Below are 20,347 nucleotides of genomic sequence, written 5' to 3'. Positions count from 1 at the left end.
TAATAATGACCAGTCATCGACCCAACACTACGGTTAACGACCTAGGAGATACGGAGGGATTCGATCAGCCTGGTGAGGAAGACACCTTATATATCCTGCACTTCAAAGACAATGTGTACAGACGGGTGTCGTTATCAGATTTTAAAGAGCCCAAATGGAGGATCAACTTAACACTCGCCTCACCTTATATCACAATGGACGAAAATCAGTGGATCTCTAAGATTAGTAACAACGGTAGCTGGATCGGGGATTTCATCATTCCGGAGAGGGGATTCATGATATCTATTAATTCCGTAAATAGTTTAAGGTCTGTAGGAAAAAATATATTAACATTTAGCAATCGTTTGAGTAATATAAATCTTGTTGAGATATTTTCCCCTTCCACACTCATCATAGAAGTCTTCTTTTATTTAAGCAATGAAAACAACTCAAGAGTACACCAAATTGTACCCGGGGTGTCAATACACTGGTATGATGAACACCTAGGTCAACATTGTCGTATTGTTATACAACGGGATACCCCGGGTCATATAAACCGCTTAATAAGCCTCAGTGGGGTTTTTATTACAACAGGAAAGTCTATTAACCTCTCACCTATTACCCTGAATAGTGGTATAGACCTTATAGACTTCAAATTCACTTATGGACTATTAACTGAAACCCAATTAAAATATCTTTCATAATATATATTATAGGATGGGTCTGTACCCAGTCGTAGAGGAAGTAGCGAAGACGTTGGAAACCGTAGATGGGTTCCGCTTGAGGCAGTTATGTGATGTGAAACGTCAACTAGAACAAGACCGTGACACGCGGAAAGCACTATGTAAGAAGTACAATAGAGCTTTCAATATCGTGGACGGGGCTGACACTACCCTTATGGCAACCAGCATGGGACTAGGGGCGGCAGGCGTTGGGTTGTTGGCTGCCATCGTGGCTGCACCTATAGTGCTAGGTATTGAAATAACAGCTGGGTTGGCAGGGTTGGCAGGATTGGCGCTTATGTTAGTATCACGAGACTTCATCGTAAGGCATTGAAACACGACGAGATCAGGGTTCTGGCCGAAGCAAAGCTGAACACAGTGAGTGAGCGTATTTCCACGGCACTCTCTGATAGTAAGATCTCAGAAGAGGAGTTTCGTTCAATCCTCTCTGAACTCAAAAAATATAACGGAATGAAACAAGATATTCGATCCAAATCTCGTAAGTCTGCTATCAGCGAGGACGAGAAAAAAAAGTACATAGAACAGGGGATACAAAAAGCCCAGCAAGCCTTTATTATGAACACCAAAGAGATCGTAGGCGGTTCACGTTAAACTGTTTCATCGATATAAACGTGTATTGATCGTTACACACGTTAAGTAGTAGGGGTAATAGTAGCAAGAGCTAAGGTCCCAACCAAAGCCTTATTTAGTAAATAAGGCTTTGTAGAGACTTTTCTTGAAAGTGTTTTAGAACCCCCATTGTATATACTACTGATAGAGATGAAGAGGATAATGACGATGATAACGAGGAGGATGAAGAGGAGCAGAATATTTGAGGAAAGACCGGTCATTAGTATATCAGTCTAACAGTCAGAAGAGAATGCCGAGCCAATGCTGCAAGTCCAGTTTGATTCATATGTTGAAAACAGCTCATAAACTGCTGCATTTGAACGATGAGAAACGCCGAATTTCTCTGTGCGTGAGACGATTTGTGAAACTGGGACCCCTGTACGGAAATCGTTAAAGACAATGGATTAAACATAGACTATAGATTACCATTCAACATAACAGCAATGGGAAAGAGTGAAATGTGTGACAAAATATGGACTTGCGAAAAATGGACATCGCCTTAAAGTAACAGCATGTGTATAAGAGTGACTGAACTGTGGACGGCTATGTTGTAGAGTGAACCCTACTATCCATTCGTACATCACAGCTTTGTATTGAACCGAGACTGAGTCAATAAATCAAATGAATGACTTGTTTGTTTTTGTCAGTTTTTTGCATAGTATATAGTGTTCCACATAACAGACCCATGAAGGTCCAGGTTAGAATTGGCCTTCAGTAACCCATGCTAGGCGACTAAAGGGATCGGTTGGTCCGTGTCACTGACTTGGTTGACACTTGTCATCGCTTTCCTCATTGCGGACATCGCTGCTTATGCTGTTGATCGCTGGATTGTCAAACTCGTTCATTTACTGACCACCGTCTTATAGCTAGAATACTGACGAGTGCAGCGTAGAAATAAATTCACTCACTCCTAGACAGACATGGTCTCAAGCTTTACAAATCAATGAAGCCTCTGTTCATACCAATACATGTGAAAATAATATAATAATGTAAATTGTGAGTTTATTTTACATGGATTATCTTTACAAGGACGAGTGCATGCTACACAAACACTACCCCTACTGTTATCCTATGTATAACTATTTACAGGGCGATGGACAGAAAATGTGTTGACCTTAGACATATGTGAGGGCGAGTTCATTCGTCAGAAATATGTTACTTACATATGCATATGAACTGCTAACCAAGGGGAATACCCCTGATCCCTCTGAAATAACTCCCTTTCCAAGTAACAAATATACAATACATCTTCCTTAACATATACCACTACAAAAATGACTTGGTTTCCAGAAACCTGGAAACCATCCGTAATGTGGGTAATTGCGGAATCCAGTTGGTTTCCATTCCCTGAAACTCACTAACTGAGTTTCCAACTAGATTCCATTTTGGAAATGTGATTTTGGTATTTCTGTAAATGGAAACCAAAATGAAACTAAGTTCGGGGGTTTCTTGTTGGTTTCCATACCTGGAATTTGCAACTCTCAGATCTCACTAAATGGAAACCAGCATAAAAGTAGAAAATGTAGTTTCATGTTGGTTTCCATTGCGCTGTTTTGAACTAAGTAACATAAAATGTGTAATTGTTTACCATCCTGACATCCAGTTGGTATCCATTCAGTAAAACTGGTAAAGCATAGCTCCAGTGATGGAAACTGACACGAAGCTATGGTCATGTGTTGGTTTCCATTCCTGACTTAGCTTTCACGAGGTGTTATAATTCAATCTGAATGTGCCTGGGGAAGGAATAGCAGGTTCGTATCATTGCTTAGATGAACAAGACAACAAAAGTAAATTGTTGACGCATCATTCTGTGGATATCACAATATTAAATGCGGTTTCAAACTGATGATACAAGAACAAACTATACAATTTTTTCCTTCACATTCTTGTTTATTCGTAAAGTAATGAAGCATCATATTCCAACTACCATGTACACAAACTTCACAATAACCGTACTAAACATGCAAATGGTGAAAGGACGAATGGCTATAAATGGCCTTTGCCCAGCTATGTGCGCGAGGCACACTTAGTTCCGTTTCTCTAGATTGGGATGAATGGGGCAAGTCCAGGTTTCGGTTGTCTGCTTTGTCAAATTGAGGATCAGGCGCTTTCTTTATCTGAAAAGAAATAATAAAACAGTGATATCTATATACAAGAACAAAAGGCGAGTTGACTCTGCATAGAAACATTGCTCAAACTTTTATTATATATTAATTATAACTTATTGGATCATTGAGTTGTGTACGGGCTTGTATTCCTTTCAGTAAATATATTGCATAAAAAATAATAAAATTAAAGCCACCTTAGCAATAGCAAAAGTTCAGATATATATTGATAATTAAAAGGTAAATGATGCAATATATAAAAAACAGGCTATAGACTGCCAACTCCTGGGAATGTGAAAGAGTATAAGTCAAGGAAGTCAACACAGTGCAGTATTCCTACGTTTGCCCGTGTTATCTGATTCAAGAGATGGCAATGAGATTTACAATAGAAGCTTTGGAGATTCGGATACGTGAAAAATTGAGAACAGCAGCAGTCGTCGATCGCAGCGGGAGAAAAGGAACATTCCACGATCTGGTCAGGTACAGTGTTATTTTCTTGAAATAAGCAATAGCACATGTTATTCGTAATGTTTAACGTAAGTAACTACTACAATACATGTGAAATTTTAGACTTGATGGACCTCGGTAAACAAATGCGTGTCGAATTCTTAGCAAGAGAGATGTGTGGCTTCCTTCACTCAGCACTCGGTTAATTCAAGAACTCAATATTACTGTGATTTGGATCAGCTCACACACGATTAAAACCTGGATTCTTTTCATCTAGCATATTCTACACTTTGCAAATTGATATTTATTCTTTTTATTCGACACTTTATTGTTATCAAGAGTGCAATATAACAAGTTCCTGGCTTTTTTTAATCGATGCATTTCTACGTTTCCAGCATAAAGGAGGGCAGTGTTGGAAAAACTGAAGAAGGCAGTCAGGACCAACTCATTTTGACATACAAAAGGTATGTATAACCTGAACCGTCCAGTACATAATGTACATACAACATAACCAAATAATGTAAATCTTAGGAATCAGCAAAAATGCATGGCGCATGTCACTATTCTTGTAACCTCCAACTGGAGACATGTTTCACTTATAGTTATGCATCATGCACATGTCTCCTTTCAGAAGCTTTTTGATGGGTTTGGATGAACAAGATGGATCACTTAAGAAGGTGTGGGGAAAGCAGAGGCCCACGGCTTGTACGCAAAGAACGTCAAAAAGTTCAGAGTAAGTAAACGTATTCTAGTCATTTTACATCTTGGAGAGATTAAACATTTTAAGGAAACCTTTAAAATATCAAGTTAATTTGGATTTTTTCTATGTACATTCAAGGAATTTCAAAATGAACACTGTTTAAAAAGTGCAATTTATCCTTTGAAAAATACAGCTTAAAAAGTTTTAAATATTATGCTGCAGCACATTATGCTGCAGCGTTTGCTTGTGACCCCATATTCATAGTTTGTCTGGATGAATGACTCCACATTATTGGTTAAGAAAACATGTCTTTTCACAATAACGGATAAATCGTAGTTCTATACTCATAATGTGCATTGTAAGTAATATTCAGAAAATAAATTATGGCTTTCAAAGGCGAATTTCTTCATGTCTCTGCACTCTATCATATATCAATAAGCTGCTCTGCGATTGAAACTTTTGATGTCAAATGCTCAGTTTATACTTTTTGATCTCTTCGCTTATCGGACATAGGGTTCAGTGTATTTTACCTCAAGCCATGGATATCGTAGATATCGTGTTTGTACTGATAGTTTGTTTTCTAAATTTCAGAAGCTGGAAAGGAGGAAGGCTGTGAAACGATTGACTGACCGGAGGAGAAGTAGTACACAGTTCTTCCTCTCTTGGGGAAAGAGCTAACATTTTTCAAACTAGGAAGCCAAGTGATATGGGCTGGTCTACAGTGTGTTTAAGAAAAATATTCTGTACTCACTGCTAATTATTCCCTTGCTTTTGTTTCATTTACTAACTTGATTCCCTATATTATTTGTTTACAAACATATTGTTGAATATAAATAAACTTTTAATGAATTTTGGCTTTCAAAGGCGAATTTCTTCATGTCTCTGCACTCTATCATATATCAATAAGCTGCTCTGCGATTGAAACTTTTGATGTCAAATGCTCAGTTTATACTTTTTGATCTCTTCGCTTATCGGACATAGGGTTCAGTGTATTTTACCTCAAGCCATGGATATCGTAGATATCGTGTTTGTACTGATAGTTTGTTTTCTAAATTTCAGAAGCTGGAAAGGAGGAAGGCTGTGAAACGATTGACTGACCGGAGGAGAAGTAGTACACAGTTCTTCCTGTCTTGGGGAAAGAGCTAACATTTTTCAAACTAGGAAGCCAAGTGATATGGGCTGGTCTACAGTGTGTTTAAGAAAAATATTCTGTACTCACTGCTAATTATTCCCTTGCTTTTGTTTCATTTACTAACTTGATTCCCTATATTATTTGTTTACAAACATATTGTTGAATATAAATAAATTTTTAATGAATTTGTGTTTTATTCTGTTGTTTGTCATCCTGAAGACTTTTACCATTATGCAATTGTATAAAATACCTGATTTGTTACATGTGAGACATGAAACAACGTCTTTTCCGGAGGACCGGGTAAAGGGCCGACACGAGCAAGTTTCAGTTCATGGAAACTAGGTATTAAACTAGGTTGGAAACTACAACACGGAAACCGGGTTGAAACCTACAGTAAACTACAACACGGAAACCGGGTTGAAACCTGCAATAAACTCCTACCTGGAAACCAGGTTGAAACCTACAATAAACTCACATATGGAAACCAGGTTGAAACCTACAATAAACTCATACATGGAAACCAGGTTGAAACCTACTATAAACTCATACATGGAAACCAACTGGATCCCGCTTGGAGGAGTGGGTAATGAAACGAACTGGAAACCATCCTGAAATGGTGCAGTTTCAGTTGCATGGAAACCACAATGAAACTATAGGAAACTCCCTGGAAACCAACTGGAAATGTTGGTTTCCATGACGTTTCCTCTCGGTTTCAGTGTTCCGGAAACCAGCTTATTTTTGCTGTGTACGGTAAATACGGTACACTGCTCACACAATGCATAAATGATGGTGACCATATGACTTAGATAAGCCAATCAACATTGGATCTGGCTGGATCAGGGCAAAACAGGTCCTGCGAACTGACATAATACTGACGTCACTCAGAATAGTGAAAACCCTTTCTGTTCTCCAAAACATGATAATTATTTTCAGATTTCTACCACTAATACCATTCTTAATCATAGAACGCTGGAGGAGCTCGAGACTGACACAATGCACTTATAAACCTTTGTAGAATCATTTTTGGCTTTTACACCAAGGAATGGACACCAAAGGGTTGAATATGCTGGATTTTGGGTTCACAAGAAGAGATAGCTGACGAAAAGGAAACGTTTTGATGAAAATGATTTATTCCACACACAAATGGGAATGCATTAATAATGAAGCACACGCTAAGGTAGAGGCACTTAGTTTTGCTATGCTACAATGAAAAAACCTGTAAAATGCCATCTCTCTATGTATAATATATGTAGTTTAAATTACACATTTAAATGGATTAAGTAGAATGTATTGATCACATTCTTTAATAACATAATACATTGAATATATTCTTGACGATTTATTACTGACTGATCTGTCGGTATGCTAAATAGATGTTCCGTTGTCATGTAAGAAGTGAAAGATTCATTTGGAGACTGAAGTACATCTGGGTTCTGGAACATAACCAGACATCGACGGCTTCTTTTGAATGTAATACATTCTGTCCTCATTCAAGGAAGTTTGATATCATGCTGCGATTTTTTCTTTTGCTTTCATGTGTATGCCAGTCACGCGGACAAGTGCAAGAGGGAATAGTGTCCGGTATTGGTATCAAGCTGTGCAACCAGAAATGCGTAGAACGTGGATTCTGTATGAGATTTGCATACGACAGTGACAGACTGGCGTGTCATCTTGTCCACAATGATTCAGTCAAATGGACCATGAAAGAGGGCTATGTTGTTCATCCAAAGCTAAGAAGCCAAGTAATATTTGAGATGATGCAAGGATTATGATCCTGATGATATGTGACATAGTTAACGAAAGCAATGTCAACAAGAGATTGATATGTAATTAATATTGCAAAACAACAATCCAATTATATTTAGGAATAATGCTTTAATATATATTAAATTAAAGAAGTACAGATTTCTGAGTAAGGTCTTGTTTGAGCTTGGAAATCAAAGTCTTACAAGACGTTCTTGTTTCAGCTTTCAGCTTGCTCCATCGCGACGTGTGGATTCAACACCAGGTGTGTGGAAAGACGTCGTGGTGGTGCAGCATGTGTTAAAGGTAATATGTCTTCTTTGACCAGAATATTGGGACTTGAAATAAGTTTATTTTATGAGAGATTTCGTATACTTTTGTGACACTTTTTGAGTGTTGGCAAACGAGAACGTGATATTTAACAAAATGCAACTTCTTCCTGTCATGGCCCAGAGCATCTAACAGCAGTGCACAGGATTGACGAGAAACTGTTATCGACAACAATAAGCTCACTTCTGTCGAAAGTTCTCGAGACACCCGTGTATAAGGGTGGACAAACTAGAGTCTTGTACAGAGAAATACATGACAGTGTAAATCAATGTAATGTATTTCTCTACACAAGAACCAACGCTGATGATACAGGACAAGACAAGAGGATGGGTCGGAAAGTGGAGTAGTGTACACAATGATGGTACGGGACCACTAAACAAAACCCCAATGTTAAATACTTAGTTATTTCCAAGAAAGAAGAGGTTCAAAGTGCATTTGAGGATATCTAGTGACACACCAGGAATGTCTCCCGCTTGTGGTTCAGGTAGAAATTGCGACTGATGGCTGTTTCTCGAACATAGAGAACCTGTACAACAACCACTGTCTCCTTTTGTGGCTTCGACACAAACTCTTCCTTGACAAATTGGCAGACAAGTGTCCATGCAAGGAGAAAGATTCTTGTACCTTCCAGCAGCTAGCGGGGAAATCAGAGCAACCATAGGGATGGCAGAACACTATTCGTCATGCACCTTTGACCAACTATGACGGGCCCAAGGACATGGAAACCCCTCCGTGGAAATACACTGACAAGCTTCAGACGTTTTTCAGAGTGTATCTACACGCGCAAATAAATTGCTGCAGCAAAATATAAAGGGAAGAAGCGACTGTTACTGCTACATGATTCATCGACACCAAAGCTGAATGACCAGGATGTAATGCTAGTCTCATTTGGACAGGTTGTATAAAAGCAATAGCGGTGCTATCACCCTGGTGACCTGGAAAGGGAACTAGAAACACTTCCAAAACATGTAAAACCGTGATATTATGCCTTTGATGGACATTTTAGAATTAGGGTTGCTGACGATAGATGACGATTTATGACTTGTATTATTCTGTGTAGGCAATTATCAAGGAAGCCGTATTACTATCAACTAGAAACAACACGTTTCATAATCCACTAGTGTACTCTATTTTCAGTTGTTGATGCATCTTGTATAGCTTTATATCAAACATAATGTAAATGATGTAACTCTAATGCCTTTAACACCAGCTAGTAAAGCATTCAGTCATTATGAGACCAAATCAATGAACGAGTGTCTAGATAGTCAGTTGACAGTTCCACCTGAATCATGGCTGCAGCTGCAAGTGAGAGTGTTCTGGTGTGTGTTTAAGTATTTGTTTAGTTATATCTGATGAAAACATGATTCCAATTCCATGACGTGATATAACTGAATTGGTGCTGCTCTAAAGAGTTTTCACTCTTTGCTGGTGTAAGTTATATGAACGTTCAAAGCATTCTCATTTTCATGTTCTTTGTGCGTAAGATTCTTATTTTCCACAAAGTTACTGAACCTTTAAATTGTCCTCTTGGTCATCAATATCAACATTACATGATTCTGAACTTGGCACAGGTCACACGGAAGGCGGTGCCCTTGAATCCAGATGCATAACGCACTCTGACTGTTCAGCAGATAGGATGTTCGTGTGCTTCATCAACAGCTGCAAGTGTCTACCAGGCTACAGCTTCAACCCTGCCAACAACAGTTGTATCAGGCGTGAGTCATGGCTTCCGTTTCTGCTCTTGGACAGAAATTATGTACTGGATGTTCTGGTGATAGTATTTGTTAGGCTCTTGTTAATTGTTAGTGCTGGCAGCGCACTTGAACAAGGTAATCGTGTTCAATGAATCGTTTGAAAAAAAAAAACACCCGACAGTCTTGGCAATACTCATGAACGTGCAATAAATATTTGGAACAGAATCATTAAACAAAGATTGTGTAAACGTACACAGCAAAAGGCATCATTTTCACATGAAGACGATATACTTCTTTTCCACTACAAATCTTAACATAAATTTTACAGCTTGCTCCCATATTCATTAATGATATGTCAATATTGATGCTGAGACCAAATCATTCCAGGATGCAAGGTATATGGCAATGGACTGACGAGATATCTAGGCCTTGGTCTCAAAGAACACAATGATAGATTTTTAAAACCGAAAACCGAAAAGGAATGTTCTGAAATGTGTATTAGAGAGTACAGATTTACATGCCTTACTTTCGAGTACCACCGTGGTCATGACACGTGCCTAATTTCAAAATCCGGATACCTAGACGTGGAATACTCCAAAAGAGAGACGGGGCAACAAAACTGGATCCTCGTGGTGAGAAACTGTGCATAACATAATAGCCTTGAAAAGTGGAAAGACGTCCATCCGTGTCATGTGTTATACAAATAAGAGGACACACATATTTCCACCAGCTCCATGTTCAGACAAACTACTCCTTGGTGATTAAGTGTTCCTGTGTAAATGGCCTTGGTGATGCTCTTCTCTTCTGTCTACTATCCCCTATCTACAAGAAGATAGAAGTGGGTCTTAATAACAGGTATATATTTTGTCAGTATATGGATGACTGGGGTGTGATGAACATCAGTGATATTAATAAAAATGTTGCAAAGGGGTCTGTCAAAGCAGAAGTAATATCTCTATTCGACGACTTGCCTGAAATCTGCATATTCTTACCCCTCCACCCTAACGCCCATACTATCAAGAACATCAACCATTGACAATTTCACAGCAATAGCGATTCCTGCTATTGTAAGTGTTTTAATGACGAGAGTTGTCTTGTGGCTCGAAGTAATTCCAAATAATGGCAAAGCTTGGTTTCCTATAGTTCCACATAACCATGTAAAGTGGCTATATTTAGTTCCACACAACCAGTAAGATGGTTTCATTTAGTTTCCCATGACCCAGTAATGTGGTTTTGTTTAGTTCCCCATAAACCAGTAACGTGGTTTCCTCTAGTTACCCATAACCTAGTACCATGGCTTCATTTAGTTCCCCATAACTCAGTAACGTGGCTCCATTTAGTTCCACATAACCATGTAAAGTGGCTATATTTAGTTCCACACAGCCCAGTAACGTGGTTTAATTTAGGTCACCATAACCCAGTAGCATGGCTTCATTTAGTTCCCTATAACCCAGTAACGTGGTTTCATTTAGTTTCCCATAACCCAGTAATGTGGTTCCATTTAGTCCCTCATAACCCAGTAACGTGGTTTCCTCCATTTCCTCATAACCCAGTAACATGGTTTTATTTAGTTCCCCATAACCAAGTAACGTTGTTTTATTTAGTTCCCCATAAATCAGTAACATGGTTTCATTTAGTTTCCCATAACCCAGTAATGTGGTTCCATTTAGTTCCCCATTACCCTGGAACGTGGTTTTATTTAGTTTCCCATAACCCAGTAACGTGGTTTTATTTAGTTCCACATCACCTTGTAACATTGTTTCATTCAGTTCTCCGTAACCCAGTAGCTTGGCTTCATTTAGCTCTACATCACCTTGTGACAATGTTTCATTCAGTTCTCCATAACCCTGGAACGTGGCTTCATTTAGTTCCACACCACCTTGTAACATTGTTTTTATTCAGTCCTTTATGACCCAGTAACATTGCTTCATTTAGCTTCTCATAACCCTGTAATGTGGTTTTATTTAGTTCCACATAACCCAGTAACGGGGTTTCATTTAGTTCCACATCACCTTGTAACATTATTTCATTCAGTTCCCCATGACCCAGTAACGTGGCTTCATTAAGCTCCACATCAGCCTTTAACGTGGTTCCATTTAGTTTGCATAGCCCTGTGACAAAGATGGTGAAATGAGCTTAAGCCTGGTTATCTGGAAAATCCCGCTGTCGGACTGATAGACCTCATCCTGAAAAATGCATACATGTAGTAGAGAGTTCCTCCTTTCCCCTGTGTTTGTGTACCACGACGAATTCCTAAAGCCGTTAGTGCTCTTCAAAGTAATTCGTAGAGTACTGTGCTAAAAAGATAATATATGTCTCCTGAACAATGTACGTCCACCAAAGATGACAAAGAAGTAAGGTTGCCAGATAACTTCTGCTGCTAATGTTTAAGTAAAATGTGGCAAGAAACATGTCCTTAAAATGTGGGGCGGTGGGGTAGCCTAGTGGTTAAAGCGTTCGCTCGTCACGCCGAAGACCCGGGTTCGATTCCCCAGATGGGTACAATTTTCTGGTCAGGCCAGAAATGTGTGGTAGCCAAGTAGTTGAAGCGTACCCTCGTCACACCAAGATCCTCGGTTCGTTCTCCCCATATGGGTACAGTGTGTGATGCGCATTTCTATTGTCCCCGGCAGTGATAGTGTTTGAATATTGCTAAAAGCGACGTAAAACCAAACTCACTCACGTAAGTAATCGGACTGTCTTTAAACAGAACCACAACATGCAAACTGACAGTGGGCCGTAGGTAGCCTTGTGGTTAAACGTTCGCTCCTCATTCCGAAGTCGTTCGGTTCCCCTCATGCGTATAATGCCCATTTCTGTTGAGTCCCCATAACCGCCGTTAAGGTGATCTACCTTCGGCTGTTGGTGATCTATAGTCCGATTTTAATATTGTAGTGTCCTAATTTGAAATCCACTTTTAGTGATAGATGCAAGTTGTAGGTTTTGGTACTGTGATATTCCAGTTGGTTTTACTGTGCTTCGTAGACGTTTGTTTTTCAACATTTGACGTGAAAAATGTCCCTAGTGAAATTAATGTTCAAGTGAACCAATGACATATTTCCCGTAATCACTCGTACCTGGAGTGTTACTCTATCTATTATCTATCCTGTAATTAAACCGAGCCACCAGCATTTGCGAACTCAAAGTCTTCAAAGTGTCCACAACTACAGCTGATTTGCTTTAATGCTCGGATGAAACCAAATTACTCTAGCTTTATGGAATCACCTTCGAACCACCATGTAGTTCTGTAGAAAACAGTATGAAACACACCACAATTCAACAGTTTCAAAATTTATGAGGTGGTGATTTTATTAACCACGTCCCCTTGTAGAGTTCAAGTGTATTTTTCAACGAGTACAATCACATATTCAATATAATAGCAACTGCGTCGATCTAGCTTAGTCGTGACAGAAGAACCTGTCATTTTCTAACGTTTTACACCAGTGAAAATCTGCAAGAGAACAATAAAACGCAGGAACAGTGAAACTTTTTTCAGAAGACGATACACAAATATGGATGTTTGTAAACATTTTGCCGTTACGGTTTGCAATCTTGTTTTGACTCGCGTCTGTGTCCTTTTCAGAAACATTAACGATAGTTAAAAGCAGCAATACGAAACTAAATATACGAAGCTAAATATACGAAACTAAATATACGAAGCTAAATATACGAAGCTAAATATACGAAGCTAAGTATACGAAGCTAAAAATAATCACTCTGGCTTTGTCTCACGCAGTCGACAAGGTGTGTTCAGAGACCGCCTGATCAAGGCGAAGATACCAACGTATTGATAATATTTATTATGTCATGTGATCAGGGATCAAGAATACGTGGATCACGAAAAAGTACAGCAGAGTCTTCAACAGCCCATGCTTGTTGTAACCTGTCTGTTCTTTTGTCATTTCTGAAACTATTTGACCACGATGATGTCTCTGTTGAAAGTACATAGCGATCCGATCACACCCAAAAGGAAAAAAATGACAAAAAGACATTTTTCGAATGCGACCATTTATATCTCGAGACGTTTTAGAACAGCGCACGTAGTTACAGACAGTGTTGACCTCAGATGCGTCTGTTAGGAAGAGCTCCTCTCCAGCCCAGCCTCAGGTTCCTTGACAGCTCAACCCTGATGTCTTTGTAGGACGGGTCATCTGCTCGGTTATAGTTCTCCTGTGGGTCTTTCGTATGATCATAGAGTTCAACTCCCTGCAGCTCGTCCCACATTGGTCGATAGAGAGGCATGGCCTTGAAGTTAACCCACTCTGTGTATCGATACATTTCTGTCCTCATGCTGTAACCCATAACTGCGTCACCGTCAATTCCATTGCTTTTCTCGGCATACTGAGAGAATGCGGCAGTTTTCCATTCGTTCGTTGCTGGGTTTGTCATAAGTGGCACCATGCTTGTACCTTCTGTACATAGACTGACATTTTGAGAGTTCGGTGGACACATGTTGAGTTTTGGAAGTCCTGCAGCTTCAACGAGTGTAGGATACAGATCAACGAATTCTGTAAGTTTCTCAGTGACAACACCATGATCCGTAACTCCAGGAACATGAATCATCATAGGAGCATGAGTGGCGTCTTCAAAATTAGTTTCCTTTTGCCATTCAGAATGTTCCCCCAACTGCCATCCATGGTCCCCCCAGAAGGATATTATGGTATTATTAGCCAGACCCTGGTCATCCAGCTCTGCGACGACTCTTCCAAATTCATAATCTATGTAGCTTATGCAGCTGTAATAGGCTTGTCGCATCTCAAGAGTAATTTGTTTTGGAAATGTAAAGTTAATATGGCCAGTGTGTGTCACATTGTAGGGTTGCATATCGTTAAACCTTGTCAGATTAACGAAATTGTGCCAAGCAATGGAAGGCATTCCTACTGGAGCATAATAATTTGGTGGTAGCCTAAGACTTTCCAGAGGGTAGTACTCCTTAAAGCGGGCAGGGAAGTTCCAGGTTATGTGGGGTTTACGGAAACCCACAGCCAGAAAGAATGGTTGCTCACCTGATCTGGCTTTTGGGGCCACCTCCTTGAGGGCTTGAATGGCATACTCAGCCAGAAGTTGATCCGTAAGAGGTCGTGCTTTAGCCCTTTCCTCTGACACAGCTTCTATGAGGAGGTTGTCAGCACGTATGTAATCATCATCCGCATGGATGTAGGGATCAGTCCATGAAACAGGATCGTCATTTCCGGACATTTCCCCTGGATGAAATACTTTCCCCATTCCAATGGTCCTATACCCGTTTTGCTTAAAGTACTCGGGCAGTGTTGTGAAATTACCTCCATACCGTCGGAAGTAAAGTCCGTTGCTCCATATATGGCTTGTGTCAGGGCGTCTGCTGGTGAGGAGGGCCGTCCTGCTCGGATTGCATAAAGCCACCGAGACATATGCTCGCTTGAGTAACAGGGATCGGGCAGCAAGCGCATCAAAATTCGGGGTGTGCATCTTTGGATGAACTGGAGATGGAAAATCTGGTCCATCGTAGGCACCAATATTGGGTCTCATATCATCCGCAACGAAAAACAAAACATTCTTCCTGCCATGGACTATACCCAGGTAGAGCAAGTGGAAAACCAATATCTTCATCATACTTCTCGATGATTTCGTCAACTACATAAGACACCAGCTGAAATTTTCCCTCAAACGTGCATTGAGCTGCGTGAAATATATATGCTATTTTATCTACCTAGAAATGGGTGTGCTTGTACATCGTTCTAAAACAGCGATAAAACCTACCTATCTTTATCTGTTGTGTGCTAGTTAAGCATGAACACCTGCATACTTCCAAATGTTTGAGATCGTATCTTGCACCTCAAGTTTGCGACAGCAGTTAGTACTTTTTTAATGGCACGTGTTTAGATCATCCTATGGAGCATGCAGCACATGAACATGGTGACATGAGTGCACTGTGTGAGTTGACTATTTGTCATTGGGTTAAATGAAACTGTATCATCATGGTAAGTCATATCAGAGAGTCATTGGTTCTAAGGGGTTATTCTATTCACGTACATGTCCTAGCAGTATAGTAATTCATGATTTTCAGAATTTGGTTGCTTGTGCCATGTGCTTCTTGCATTAGCTGACATACGGTGTTGTATCTTGTACTGCATGTTGTGATTTCTCATCGGCATTAATTTTGCTCACCGACTTAGTTCAATCAGTTTTGCCCGTGCTTCATGTGATGGCTTTTAAATGTCTTTTCTTCCTATTATGTACTTTGGTAGGATATATCTCCTCTGTACCTTACATCTCAATGCAATAGGTCAATCAGTTTGTCTTCTCACAATGATATTAGCTCCAAGTTGTTCATTCCAACATTTATAAACCAATATTTTGTTACCTAGAAACAGCTTTAAACAGGTTTGTTTTGGTGAAGATACAATATTTATACATACATTATTGTTTCATGCTAAGCACCTAGTCAAAGCACTCACTGACGTGCTTTAGTGTATGTCAGTATAAGGAACGACATGTCATACATCATCAAATTTACAAACTGTGAGCAAATATCTCACCTGTATTCACTAAGTGTGTTTCGTGCATAGCACGAGTCATTTCATTGTAAGCATTGAAATGACAAGGGTTCCCTTTAGTATTGTTTGTGGGTTTTTTTATATAATGAAACATCCCCGGAACATACTGTCACGGCAGAGGTGGGTGAGTGAGTTTAGTTTAACGCCGTACTCAGCATTATTCCAGCTATTTGCCGGTGGTCTGTAAAGAATCGAGTCTGGACCAGACAATCCAATGATAAGCAACAATCTGCGCAATTGGGAACGGATGGTATGTGTCAACCAAGTCAGCGAGCCTGACCATCCGATCTCGTTAGTCGCCTCTTACGAAAAGCATATTCGCCTTTTGTGGCAAGCATGGGGTGCTGAAGACCTATTCTACCCCGATCTTCACTGGTAAACGGCAGGGAAGGTCAGCACACTACCTGTAGAATTCCTAAACCACCGATACTCGAAAATCATTTCACATCGAGAGAATGGTTGATTATTTTGTCATCATTTAGAGTTTATTGTTAAAGGCCGAAATTCGTGTAAACTACCTAGTGAAAAGTATAGACAATTTCAGATCAAACAATTGGAGATTCCGGATGATGAAAATAATATGTACCTAATTTTGAATAAAGATCTCTTCCATTTGTAAAAGGTCTAATGGTTTGATCAAAGGGATGGTTAACTATGGTCACATTTGGTTGGGATGTGACACGTTGATGAGAGGAAAGTTTCAAGCAATGCATGTGTGTGGACATATCCTTAGTAACGGATAGTCCACACCAGGGTGTTTGTGAATACTTATTGCCTTACTCATTGTGATTTCATGGTTAAACGTTTATCACGCTAGAGAAAGGTTTCATCAAATTAACGTTTGAGAACTTCCTTATTCTTTCAGTCAAATATTGTAGCATCCTCTTGTTGCATTTTCCTAAACCTAAACCTATGATCTATGTAAGCTGTAACGCCTCAACAGAAATTTCATGCCACTTTTCTGAAAACCTTCAGGATCCTAATAGAGTGTGGTGTTCCATTATTGAAAATATTGTGTGAAGTTATTATCAAGGCTTCCATGAATGGAGGAACACTGGTTTCTTCATGGTGTCACGGCGGCATCACGTGTAGATTCATTAGTAAAATATACTTGTGAGGGGCTCGGGGATTTATTGGGTTTATGTGAAATGACCACCATACTAACGGAAGTAAGGTGCGATACACCAGTTGTGGCATGTGCCAGGACGCGAGGAGGGCCGTATTGTTATATTTAAACAGGGATACAAAGAAGTAACAGGGAGCAAGCAGTTAGCGTATCTAGATTTGGGGTGTTTATCTTTGAATGAACTGTATAATGAAAATCTGGTCTTAGGTAGGCACCAAGTTTGGGTTTCATATCACCCGAAACCACAAACAATCAGTATTCTTAACATGAACAATCCCTATAAATAAAACGTAATCTTCATCATACGCCTTGACGACTGCCTCACCAGCAGTATGAGCTTAAATGTTCGCCAAGGACACAGAGAGCTGGCTGAATTTTAGATGCTACTTTCTCTGCTACCGGAACCAGTGACACCAATTCACAACGAAAACCCTTATGTTCGTGAGAGAACATAACGAATTCAGACATGAGGCTGCGAATTAGGGTTTATGTTGGCGGCTGATACACAAGAAATACACTACTGACATGCTGACACGATTATGTGCGATTATGTGCTAAGTTTGCGTTAACTTCACTCACATTCTCAGTTAAGAGTCACGTTGTGTTCCTTTGTTGTCAGCCAGCTCTTTTTCGTTGTGATTCTCAAAAAGGCACATGGCGGTCCGAGGGGAGATACCCCTTTCTTAAATGATCATAACATGCCACCACACAAAAAGATCAACAAAAACTACATGTTTCTTCACAACCCAGCAACCCATTCACAAAATATCCAACAGTTTGCGCCTGCAGGCTCTAACATCTACAGGCCTTGAATGGAATCTGCAGGCTCATTTTGTTCAAGCAGTCAAATATATTAGACTACACTTCACGGTTTTACACTGTTTCTACAAAACCACTTAGCAAGCAAACCCTGTGGCGAAGAGAGACGTTTTTAACAGTTACGTCAGGAACTGAAACTAAATTACCGTATCATGTTGGATGATGGATAATTCCCGACCGTTCATAAAGAAAACAGAACAGGGGAACGATTCCAGTTGTATGAAAGACTGTTAATTTACCGTAGGCCACAAGGGCGTGCGGATAGTTGAAACTGCTGACATGATACAATAATAACCAGCGCTTGGCCTTGGACCGGTGATTATTTCGAACGCTGACAGAAACTTGGCGTCCTTGCTTATCTTTCGAAAGCAAACACATACCGACATTATCAGTTGTGTTGTTACTTTCAAGAGTGGACACCTGGAGTTTTCCAAATATTTCAAATTGTAGTAGGAATTTCATTTTCCCCAAACCTTGCTAGATCGACATAGTTTAAACGATGTACTTTAATGATACTTGCTGGGCCATACTACCGAATGCACGCTACATAGAAAAGATTCACAATTTTTAATGTGAGAGCAGACAAAATACGATAACGTAGTATTGAAAGATTACCGTAATTGATAGTGAGGGAGGAAAACGAAACTGTAGTAGTCAGGGTTTAATGAAAAAAAAGCCGAATTTTATGGTCATGTAAAAACATGTTCGAGTAATATAACATTAACCGAAAAGGCTTTGTTGGTGATACACCTGATTTGCTGTCTTATATATGAGGTTCAATTTGTATGTGTTATGATAACGACCTTTAGATTGGTTTTGTAAATGACATTTTGTTGCAAACATTTGCCATTCTAATAATTTTCGGTTCTCCCACAGAAAAAATACAATATGAAATAGAGTTCATATGTTTTTCACATCGTATACATTTTGAAACTGGAAGACATTTTAATATAGATAGAAATGATAGGTTATGTTTACAGTGCAATGAAGGTTATATTGTGTACCACTTTCTCCTCGTATGTTCCAAATTCAAACAGCTCCGCTTGAACCATTTACCAAAGGCCTTTTGTTTTAACCCATGCAAAGTCAAATTCAAACTCCTCATGTCACTATCAGATTGTAACCATATAAGTAACATAGCTAGCTATATTTGTCATGTTGGAGACCCACTTGTTATTAGCATTGTCCTTGTGATACTCCGTGGTGGGTGGGGAGCTCGGATGATGAACCTTAAAGCACTAGCCATGGCTTACGAAACCCCTGTCACTAAGAAAAAACGTCCTCTTGACACAGAACCTGATATTAAAGAACTCAGACCCTCCACATCAATTGACCATTGGCCACGTTTCATAGTACTTGAGACCGTTGACAAGACACCCCTGAAGCTGAACCCTTTTGCCATTTCAAAAGGCATACAAAGCATAGCAGGAGATGTTAAAAACGTTAGACGTTTGCGTTCAGGGTCTCTTCTCATTGAATGCAGTAAGAGACAACAAGCAACTAATCTCCTGTCAACTAAATCTTTTGTCGGCATTCCCGTATCAGTCTCTGCCCACCGAACACTTAACACCAGCAAAGGCATAGTGAGAGACCGAGACTGTCTTTTTGCTGATATGCTGGAGATTGATATTGCCTCAGAAATGAAGGAACAAGGTGTGCTATATGTAAAACGTTTCACTACCCGGAAAAACAATGAGATCCAACAAACAAACACATATTTGTTCTCTTTTTCTACTCCGACTGCTCCCACATCAATAAAGGCTGGTTACTGTCAACTCAGAGTGGAAACGTACGTTCAAAATCCATTGAGATGCTTCAAGTGCCAAAAGTATGGGCATGGCGAAATTACTTGCACATTGTCTGTTGTGTGCGCTCACTGTGGTGAGAAAACACACACAACAGAAGATTGTGACAGTGATTTTAAAAAATGCACCAACTGCTCAGGTGACCATTCATCTTCATCGAAACAGTGTCCAATATAGAGAGAGCAAATGGAAATAAACAGAATAAAGTATACCCAAAACATCTCTTTTTCTGAAGCAAAAAAACTGGTGAAGAGATCTGATCTTCCAGAAAGTTATGCTACAGTAGCAAACGCATCATCTGTGCGCAGCTCTAAAATAACAAAGTCATCTACAAGCTGCCAAACTACCTTGACTTGGGTCAACAGCGACTCTCCACAACTTCTATATCCAGCTATGTCATCACAGACTGAAGAATCACTTCCTGGAACATCAAAGTCTTCGTCTGATCATAAATCATCTTCGCAGTCACGCACTGAGTCTCAATCTACAACTGATAGACAACAAACTGAATTCGAATGGTCAGTCCACGATGACCTGTGTGGAAGTGACCATTTTCCTACTATATTAAAAGCTGTAACT

General features: G+C 39.7%; 2 protein-coding genes and 1 long non-coding RNA gene across 3 annotated transcripts; 2 read left to right on the top strand and 1 right to left on the bottom strand.

The window, feature by feature from the left end:
- Window positions 1–3,851: 3,851 nt before the first annotated feature.
- On the top strand, window positions 3,852–4,577 carry LOC137285997 (uncharacterized). The gene is made up of 3 exons (XR_010956976.1): window positions 3,852–3,916; window positions 4,279–4,347; window positions 4,515–4,577. It is a non-coding gene; the product is annotated as an uncharacterized lncRNA (long non-coding RNA).
- Window positions 4,578–7,223: 2,646 nt separating this feature from the next.
- LOC137272633 (uncharacterized) lies at window positions 7,224–10,132 on the top strand. Its single transcript, XM_067805032.1, has 4 exons — window positions 7,224–7,457; window positions 7,683–7,764; window positions 9,360–9,503; window positions 9,870–10,132. Exons 1-4 carry the CDS (start codon window positions 7,224–7,226, stop codon window positions 10,130–10,132), a joined length of 723 nt encoding a protein of 240 aa, XP_067661133.1.
- A 3,341-nt stretch (window positions 10,133–13,473) lies between these two features.
- LOC137279004 (iduronate 2-sulfatase-like) lies at window positions 13,474–15,154 on the bottom strand. The gene has a single exon (XM_067811494.1). It carries the CDS (start codon window positions 15,072–15,074, stop codon window positions 13,545–13,547), a length of 1,530 nt encoding a protein of 509 aa, XP_067667595.1. The 5' UTR covers window positions 15,075–15,154; the 3' UTR covers window positions 13,474–13,544.
- Window positions 15,155–20,347: the final 5,193 nt, after the last annotated feature.

Source organism: Haliotis asinina, chromosome 1 (genome assembly GCF_037392515.1).
Source record: "Haliotis asinina isolate JCU_RB_2024 chromosome 1, JCU_Hal_asi_v2, whole genome shotgun sequence".
Classification (NCBI taxonomy): domain Eukaryota; kingdom Metazoa; phylum Mollusca; class Gastropoda; order Lepetellida; family Haliotidae; genus Haliotis; species Haliotis asinina.
This window is presented reverse-complemented; position numbering and strand designations above follow the sequence as displayed.